The following is a 10,000-nucleotide window of genomic DNA, read 5'->3' as shown; positions in this document are numbered from 1 at the left end:
CACACACTCAAAGGTATTGATCACAGAGGGAAAATGGGTCATGCTTGCATTATGGTGAACTGGAGGTCAAGTTCACATAAATGGATAGAAATTGTGAAATAGCCTTTATGAACCATCATCATCTTCATCATAAGGATCCAGAGCGCTTGTGTATCTTGTGTTCTTGTTGCCGTGACGCTGGCGTGATGTCGTTCCTCAGGTGGCGATTCGCCGCCGAGCACCTCGCACCCGACCAGCTACGACCCCGACCAGCTTCCTCCAGAGAACTCCTCCTTCCTGGAGCGCGGCTTCGTCTGCCGCTTCCGATGCCTCCTGGACAATTCATCCGGCTTCCTGGTGAGACGACAACACGCAATTACAACAACACAAATCTAACACACAACAACTGCACAAAACAAACTATAATGTCACAAATGATTGTTCTTCTTCTTCTCATAATATTGCAATTGCGTAATTATTCAAGTGCTTCATCATCAATCATGACTCAGTGGACTTGTTGGTGAACTCCCTGCTCTCCTTGCTCTCCTTGCTCTCCTCGGTCTCCTTTAATCACATTAAAGCAGGGATGACACTGTAAAGTCGCTGCTAACCAATAAACTAAACCCCGTGTGCTGTTCTGGCCCGTGGGCACTGCGGGCAGTATGGCGTGCCACCTCCGAGTCCCCCGGGGATCAGAAGCCACCGTCCCAGCCGGTAATCCGCCTTAAGAGAGCCTCGAGGTCGTGGGGAAAAGGGGCCTTAATCCTCCCGCTGCTCAGGGGGAAACTTGCTTAGTCAGAGTCGGTGGCTTCCTCCGACTTCCACTTAAGACAATTAGCTGCAGATGGAGGCGCAGAATGACGCGCTGGGTCACCGGCAGCTCAGAGGCAGGAGGAGCGGGTTCAAATCCCACTAATACATGCTGAGTCACAAACTGGGCGACTGAAGGAATCCATCGCAACCTCTCTGGGAGGTCAGAGGTTGGAGGAGGTGGGGGTGCGGAGCTGCTCAGGGATGGGGGTGGGGCGGTGGTTTCGGGGGGCGGCTTTGGGGGCCGGCGTCCGTGTTTGCGTGAGCAGTAAGCCAGGTTTCTGCTTCTGTCTGCCGCTCGCTCGGGCTTTGTTGGCCACTAATCCGTTCTGCTATTCAGGGCCGGACTCCTGACATCACGGCTGCAGGCCCTTAAACCTGCTGAGGTCAACTCGCCAGAGCTCACAGGCTGGGTGGGGTGTGTGTGTGTGTGGGGGGGGGGCGGTGCCATGGGGTAAAGAGAGGACAGCAGCAGAAGGCTTTAGAGGCACCTCTCCCTCCATACCTCTGCCAAGGCCGAGCAGTCCTCCAAATCTGACTCAGTTATGAATCATCAGGTGACTTGACCCTGAGGATTTATATTTATTATAATGTTTAAATAACAAAACCCTTCTCCCCTCCCCTTGCTGCTCTTTCCAGGCGATGAATCTCCAGGGGCGACTCAAGTTCCTCCACGGGCAGAGCCAGCCGCAGTGCCAAGGCGAGGGCAACGCGTCGCCCCAGCTCGCCATGTTCGCCATCGCCACGCCCCTCCAGCTTCCGGCCATTCTGGAAATCCGGACCCGGAACATGATCTTCAGAACCAAACACAAGCTGGACTTCACCCCCATGGCCTGCGACGCAAAGTACGAGACGTCTACGCCGCGGTTAAAGAGTGAAACAGGGGGGCGACGTGCGTCTCAGTTGATTAGGTTCTTCATTTATGCTGACATGTCTATTTCTCTTTGTGATGCTCAGGGGGAAAATGGTGCTGGGCTACACGGAGGCCGAGCTGAGGGTCAGAGGCTCAGGGTACCAGTTCATCCACGCCGCTGACATGCTGCACTGCGCCGAAAACCACGTCCGAAGTAAGTCAAGGCTTCTCCCTTCACCATCGCCAAACAACTGCCCCGGCGCAGATGAGCAAGGCACACGTGAACAAATACAAATTAGAGTTCAATGAAAAAGCCTGAGAAAACTTGGATACAAACTGAGTGAAAACGCACAATGGTAACAAATGAAGTGCAAAAGCGAATCAGTGCAAACAATGACACGTTCACTGTGTGTGTGCTTGTGTGTGTGTGTGTGTTTTGTTAACGAGGGGAATCTGACTGAGAGACAAGTGTCCTACTTAGCTTGTGTACTGGATGACCTGGTTAGTCGTAACCATGGCACCCACCCAACACCCGCATTGCTGCCGCGAGAGGCCTACATGCACATATGCATGCATGCACGTGTTCATGCATACAACATTGGAATATAAACATACGTACACACATACAGAAACAAAACAAACCACAAGTGCAGAATTTACTAACATGTTGATTGAAGATTTGATCTTATAAAACCTATAAACATTTAAACATTGCAAGCTTTGATTGTTGTTTATTGTTCAGTCTCTTTTCTACACAGCAGACACAACAGTGACCTATGGAGAAGTGGGGGTGGTTGGAATGGTGTGTGTGTGTGTGTGTGTGTATGTGTGTGTGACATATATGTGTGCAAACAGGAGTACTAACACGCAGCATGTGCAGGCAGCCATAGTGAACATCAGCGTGCGTCCTCCATGGCAGCGGCACGCCTGACTGAAGTGATGCAGAGCGAATGACACACACACACACACACACACAAACACAGCATGTAAGTAACAGTCACACAGACCTTTGAATGTCTCCCCTGATGTGAATTTAGTGATGAAGACGGGAGAGAGCGGCCTGACCGTTTTCAGGCTCCTCACCAAGGACAACCGCTGGAAGTGGGTCCAGGCCAACGCCAGGCTGGTCTACAAGAACAGCAGGCCCGACTACATCATCGCCACCCAGAGGCCTCTGGCGTAAGTGAGATTTGGTTAAAGAATTGCAGCAAGGTTGCTTTGTACTTTTCCATGTGAAGGCAAATACACTCTGTCCCATGTATCTGCAGGGAAGAGGAAGGAGGGGAGCACCTGAGGAAGCGATCCATGGACCTTCCGTTTACTTTCGCCACTGGCGAGGCGCTTCTCTACCAGACCAGCTACCCCATGCACGGCTTCCCCGACTCTGGCCCAGGCAAAGCCAAAGGCAGCAAAGCCAAGAAGGGAAAACTGGACAAGAGTGGCACAGAGGACCTGGACCCAAAGTCCCTGCTGGGGGCACTGATGAGCCAGGATGAGTCAGTGTATGTGTGCCATCCAGACTCAGAGCCCAAGATGTCCTACCACAGCAGCCTCTTCGGCGAGCAACAAGGCCCGAGCGGTGGTTTTGACGGCTTGATAGGCGGTGACAGCTGGCGTGACACAACTAACAGAGAGATGGTGAGCTGCAAGCGCACAACATCCAGCTTTGACCCCCTGCTGGCCACTCTAGACTCCCTTAGCTTGGAGGAGGATGAAACGTGCTCCAACAGCGAGCTCTTCAGTGCCCTGGAGAACCTGGGCCTGAATGCTGAAGACCTGGAGCTCCTGCTGCTGGACGAAAGGATGATCCAGGTGGAGCTGGAGCCCAACCACATCCCCACGCTCAGCGACCTCCTCACCAACAATGAAATCCTCTCCTACATCCACAACTCGCTGGAGAGCGGCGCAGACGTGAGGGAACCAGAGGACAGAGTTGGATTTGGACCTCCAGACTCGTCCAAAAGCCTAACCCACCAACTACATAGCTCTCTTGCATCTGCTGTACCTCAGACTCATCCTGACATCAGGCAGATGTTGCCTCTCTCACAACTAGGATCAGCTGCCAACAACGTCCTTACCGGGACTCCCAATGGTGGTCACTTGATGGGAATGATGGAAAACCATTATCACTCCAACACTCACACTCATTACCACTCACAAACCGTACTCAAGTCCTCACAAGTCAACGGGGAGCATAGACAGCTTAACCCCCTTCTGGGGTCGAGTCAGCACTGGCAGCAGGACCAGCTCTCGCTCCAGCCTCAACTGCATCTGCCACTCAAACAGATGGGCAGTGAGGGTGACCTGAAGCTTCTCTTCCCTAGCTACCAGGACCAGCTGAACCTGACAACAAACGGAGCTTACATCCCGAACGGACTCGCCACCTTTCAACAAAACATGGAGGTAGACTACAGTATACCTAGCAGGCTGAACGGAGGAAGCACAGCAGTGAACGGCGCCGACATTTGCTACCAGCGTTTGTTGACCTCGACACAACCGTACGAGCAGAATCAGAATCTGCCTCCCACACAGGGCTCAGTGCCGGAACTGGATCCAGTTCTGGCTCTGACCCAGTCTCAGCACATCCTGCCGTCCTTAGAGGCCTACAGCGTGTTCAACGCCAGCACAACACAAGACGCCACTCACAGCAAGGTAAAAAGGGGGACTTCCAGGTGCCCTGAAATAAATGCCATAGCCCAGACTGTCCACTGAGTGGCGCTGTAGTGCAGTTTCATATTCAGTCTCGGTTTTTGATGAATGTTCCAAAAACAAACAAACAAAAACACAACACTCATTTCAGTAGTAGTAGTAGTAGTAGTAGGACTTGTGTCATGTCAGTAATGCTCCACTTCCTTTAACGTCCCTGAACATGAATCCCGCTAAGGCCAATTGTCTGGCACCACTCCGTTCTTTCCTCTTCTCCTTGTCTCAAAGGGGCCGAAGCTGCCAACTCTCTTTAAAGCGGTTCAGGCTGGGAGGCAGTTTCAGATTGCGGTCCCTGGAACGAGGCCCGAAGTGTGTGTTGTCCTCAATTACCAGAGAGCATCAACAAACTGAGTGCTGTGGTATCTACACACAGCACTGTCGTCTTTCACTATCAGGGAAATGGCACTCAGGGCCCCCAGGCTGGCACAGGGTAATCTCTCATGATGAGACCAGACATGCCGTGTAAATAAGACAAGAGCTCAGCCGCTCGGTCTGAGAATCGACTTCAATCTAGAGCAGTCTGCATAGGGAAGGAAGGTCTACAGGGAGGTTCTGTTTCCTGTCCTGTCTGTTTGTTTGTCTCTTAGCAGGATTTCTTAGAAGGTTATTGATGGATTCAATGAAAATTTTGCTACATCAATTGACCTGATGGTGGCGCTATAATAACAACAGTAAACTTTTGTAAATTACTATTGAACCGAACATTGTGGAATCAAAGGTTTGTTGGTATTTCAGTGGGGTCGGTCTCTTTAATAAGTCGTTATAGTATTAAAAATGTTGTGTTGTACCAAAACTACTGTAGAAAGCAGTGAATGTGAGTATTATAAGTATGAGACGCTCGGCTGAGGTAAGAGACTGAATCACAGGAGACAAAGCAGATACAGTGGAATATGAGCAAAGGGGCAGGAGGGGGGGAGCGTGAAGGGAGGGGGGGGGGGGGCAGACAGAAGAGCCAGAAGAGTGAAGCAGAGCACATTAATGAATAGAATGAAGTCGGGACGGCGGTGTCCCACCCCGGCAGGCATCCATTCATCCTGCCTCATTCAGGCTCCACTGTTATTCTTCAGGGTCATTGAGTTGCACTGAAAGGAAAATAGTGGCATGATGTTCAGTGGAGCATGAGAGCGGCGCTGACCTACAATTCCACCGTCATATTTACCAAACGCCATCCCAGCGACTGTCTTTATGTCCATACCCAGTGCATCATCCTTACAAACTATTCACGGTTTCTTGGATTATTTTCGTCGGAAGCCATGGAGGAATTTAAACATCATTTAGACTAGTAAAGGTCAAATAGATGTAGTGTAGTAACATGTTGAGACTATGGAGTGACATCACTTCCATCTCAGGTCCCTGTGAAAGAAGCTGAGGGGAAACAAATAAGGCATAGAAAAGCCACAATGTGACTTTTTGTCTAGTTGTACATTTTTGATTCTTTGCCTGTAGTAAAATGACTTTAGACTTCTGAGTGTAAGCGTCGTCTTTTGTTTTGCAGTTGGCGACCGGACGCCTCCTCAGTGCCGCCAACACAGCTTACATCAGGAGCTGCCTGATGCCCGGTGGAACAGGGACAGGGACAGGAAACGTCCCCGTCTCGCACCCAGACACACTCCCGGCCCTGCAGGACCCTCCCAAGTCCGGATTCTTCATCTAAGGGGCGGACGGCCCGGGATCAGAAATATGTGAATGAAAGGAGAGGAGCTAAAAACAGAAAGAGACGGGAAGATCAAAAGAAAAGACTCTGAGGAAGGAAGAATCTGAAAATTGTTTTCAGAAAAGAAAGTGGGTGATGAAGCAACAAACAAAAGAGGAGAAAAGGACAGGAGCGGGGAAACAAACATGCAGTGTTCCTGCTCTCGTATGTGTTTCTGCTCCATTCTTCATCTCCTCATCTATTCTTGAGTCCGTCACCTTGGCATGGCACCGTCATCGGGCTCCAGATGTTTCAGCAGCTGCGCCCGGTGCAGCGGAGACGAAGGTGATCACCACATTGAGACGCGTCATGGTGGGTGTCACATGTTCAGCACGTAGGTAGATGATCCTGTAGAGCTGCTAGATGTTTGTCTTGGTACATTACGTGTCAACAAAGCAGCATTTCAATCTCATCTTTGATATTCAGATGAGATGTAAACACTTTTAATGTTCTGTCAAATCTGCTCCCTCAACCACTGCATTGCTGCATGTGAGCCTATGTGAGGTCTAGACTTGGTCTTAGTCTAAGTCTAACTCTTTACATTGTTGTGCACTTACAGGCACAATCAGAGATGATGTCTTGTTGGAAGCATTTGTGTTTCCTCTTGGGAGACGATGCGTTTCTGCCTCGTCTCAGCCGGCCGGATACTGAGCTCGTCTGATAGATTACTGATGGATCATGACAGAAGGACGAAGAGAAAGTGCATGTTATTCTTCCTTTTATATCTTATTTTTGATTGATTTTTAACTTAATTTCAGCTTAATATTGTATTTTTTAAACACATTTCTACCTTGATTTTCTTTTTAGACGAACACTTGAATTCAAAGTCAGTTCATTTTATATCTATACACACCTTTCTGTGACTGTCGTAAACATATGGTGGGCAGATGGGACAGCCTCAAGGGGGCACTAATGTCCAATATATATAAAGTTTAAACAAAAAAAAGGGTCGCGTCACCAGCAGGAGAGCATTTAGCATTTAGCATTTAGCATTTAGCATTTAGCTCTGACTTAACCAAAGGAGAGCAGAGGGAGCAGCACCTGGTCTGCAGCTTTCAGTTGTTGAATGTGTGAACAAACGCATATTCTTTTTCCTTTTCTGCATTTTCTTTGCAACTTTTCTTATAAAAGCGATTGTTTAAAAAAAAAGTAACCGAGATCCCCAAGCTTTATTAACTCTACTTTTGTTTCCATGGCGCTGTAACACGTGTAAATATGATACTTGTGTTTTTCAACATTTCTGTGTCACAAGCACCTATGGACTCTAAGCATTTTGGACTTTGTATTGTGTGATTGTCGTCTCTAAGCGTTGTGTAGTTTTGTTGTTATGTGGTGTTTGAGGACGGTTTGTCACCTGAGCTCAAACGTGTGCGGTGCCATAACAGTAAACCTGGACAGACTGACATCAGATGTACCAGACATTTACAGGATCACATCTGATGGACATGTCAGACGGCCTGCTGTCCTCTAACGCGGACGTTTGCTGTGTAATCTGTCCTTTGTGTCGTCAGTTTCTTTTTGTCACAGTTTGACGCAGTGAAAGTGGATTTAACTTTTTTTATGCACACAGGCGTGATTTTGTTACTTAATAATCCGTCACTGAAGGTTGTGTTTGTATGTAAACTCATTTTTAAAGATGCAGTCTGGTTTCGGTTCGTCTGTTGATATCTGCTCTGAGATCTGGCAAATAAAGGATTTAGTGCAATCACAGCAAAACATTTGGTGTAGTTGCTCTGTCTGTGTGTGTGTGTGTGTGTGTGTGTGTGTGTGTGTGTGTGTGTGTGTGTGTGTGTGTGGAGCATCATGGGACTGTAGAGTTTTTCCACTGAAGTGACACACGCCACCGGCCTCCTCTTGAGGATGCATTTATCTCCCCAACACAAACACACACACACACACCTCATCCATCCATTTCCACCCCTCCGTCCTGATGCTTTTTGCACCAGTGGATGTGTGAAGTCTCTCACAGGGTGGAAGGCAAACAAACACAATCTACCAGAGACTAAAACAAGCTGTTCCCAGACACAAAGAAAGAAATGATCACAGACTAAACAAATGTGATTTTTAATTTGATTGACAGATCTTTTCCTGATTGTAATGTAAATCATTGTATTTGTCCGTCTGAAGCAGAACTCTCCCTGCTGTGTGCCTGGAAGCATCCGTGCATCTTTAATGGCTTCACCCGAATCATTTATGAGAGTTTTTCTTCTCCCGCAGTCTTCAGCCGCTTAACGCTGCCTGCTTGTGACGTGATCAATCATCCAAGCAAGATGTTGTGTGTCCCACTTTAAGTTCCCGCGGTCGAACGTCGCATTCTCAGCCGCTGGGAGATCTCCAGACCCTCGCCCTGAGGGGGGAGGGGGAGGGGGAGGGGCCAATGTGTTGCTGTTGTATTGGTTATTGATATAATTCACTAAGCCACATGCCACAAAGGAGACGATTGAGAGTGTGTGTGTTTGAGTGTGTGTGTGTGTGTGTGTTAATAACAGTGAAAATCCATTAGCTCATGTTTGATTATTCAGTGTGATCTGACAGGACGGTCAGAGCTTCAGACGCTCTCTGCTTCGCTCTCTGCTTCTACTCCCCTCAGTGGTTTCTCCCACGATGCGTTCAGGTACCCCCGTCTCGCCATCATCGAGAGACGAGAGAATCACGACTTGGAGCACTGTTGGGCCTTGGTGGTAGTATGCATTCCTACCAGTGCCCCTCTACTTGAGTCACAGTCATTGTTTATTATAGACAAACGTGAGAAATCTTGACTCGTCTTCATGTTCGTCTTCATGAAGTCTCTCTCTCTCTCTCTCGTTCTCCCTCTCTCCCTCTCTCTATAATCAGTCTGTCGCTCTGGATACGTGTCGCCTATAAGACTGCATGGAAAATATATGAAATATTAAAGCACACCTTCCCCACTCGAGCTGCGTCCCTAATGGCAGATACAGAGGCAGTTTGCAGCGCTTGCAGGTGGAGAGACGTTGACCTGATTTCCAGACCGGACGACACTCACGGCTCAAACCGGCCTCTTATTTTAAACTCTGCAGGATGGAAAATGTATCAATTTGACTAAACGTCTAATGGAACGGCTGTGGGAGAGGAGGAAAGGTAACAAAATACCACTAAAGGTAAGAAAGTAGACCGAAGCAGAGACAAATCACACTGTAAGATCTTTAAATCTTTATGATTCACATCTATTCATGATTGATTGTTATTGAAAACATGTTAAATATTCATCTGTATACAGGGTGGAACCTGGAAATGTTGATCCTGAAGTAGACGGTGACCTCTCCATCCACTTACTTCACACACACACACACACACACACACACACACACACACACACTCCAGCACACACCCGTCGGGCTGTCAGTGCCCATTACCTCCGGCTCGACAAACACAAGATCCACCCTGCACTTCCTCTTCTCTCCTCCTTGCACGCTGCTAAAACAAACTCCGACAAACAGCCAAGCATAAATAATGGAGATGGACTGTATTTGTAGTTGCACTTTTAAATCGCCGCAGCAAAGTGTTTCACAGGCAATAAAGCGTGAATACGTGAAGTCGGAAAGAAATCAGACATTAATTCCACATTGAGACATCGGAATGTGTCAAAGTGTCCAATCAGCCTCGGATCGGAGTCCCAGGCTTTATTTTGACCCCATCGGAGGAGAGACCACCGGATTTCCTCTCCTGTGCGTCTCAGTGGAGTGGATCTGACACAGAAACATCATAAAGCTTTAAACAGAGAGCTAATGGCCGGTGTGAACAGGCAGGGGAGGCTTTTAGGGGAGGAAGGGACCTGCAGATAACCCACATTTGAGATCTGCCTCCCCGCAGCGCTGCAGGAATTAGCCTGATCCAAAGGGATGTGCGCTCCAGCCAAGGAGGTTTTTGCCTTAGATGGAGTGTGTGTATGTGTGTGTGTGTTTGTACATGAGTGCGTGCGTGCGTGCGTGCGTGCGTGC

General features: G+C 48.6%; 1 protein-coding gene across 1 annotated transcript in view; it reads left to right on the top strand.

The window, feature by feature from the left end:
- ahr1b (aryl hydrocarbon receptor 1b) overlaps positions 1-6,328 on the top strand; it is an 11,080-nt gene extending 4,752 nt beyond the window's left edge. Inside the window, exons 6-11 of the mRNA XM_076165893.1 lie at positions 200-336; positions 1,429-1,634; positions 1,747-1,856; positions 2,680-2,821; positions 2,911-4,294; positions 5,844-6,328. Of these exons, the coding sequence (XP_076022008.1) occupies positions 200-336; positions 1,429-1,634; positions 1,747-1,856; positions 2,680-2,821; positions 2,911-4,294; positions 5,844-6,002 (2,138 nt within the window). The 3' untranslated portion in view covers positions 6,003-6,328. The remainder of the gene's footprint in view (positions 1-199; positions 337-1,428; positions 1,635-1,746; positions 1,857-2,679; positions 2,822-2,910; positions 4,295-5,843) is intronic.
- Positions 6,329-10,000: the final 3,672 nt, after the last annotated feature.

This window comes from Genypterus blacodes, unplaced genomic scaffold (genome assembly GCF_046128005.1).
Source record: "Genypterus blacodes isolate CSIRO-AG114 ecotype Tasmania unplaced genomic scaffold, CSIRO-AGI_Gbla_v1 ptg000152l_1, whole genome shotgun sequence".
In the NCBI taxonomy this organism is placed as follows: Eukaryota; Metazoa; Chordata; class Actinopteri; order Ophidiiformes; family Ophidiidae; genus Genypterus; species Genypterus blacodes.
This window is presented reverse-complemented; position numbering and strand designations above follow the sequence as displayed.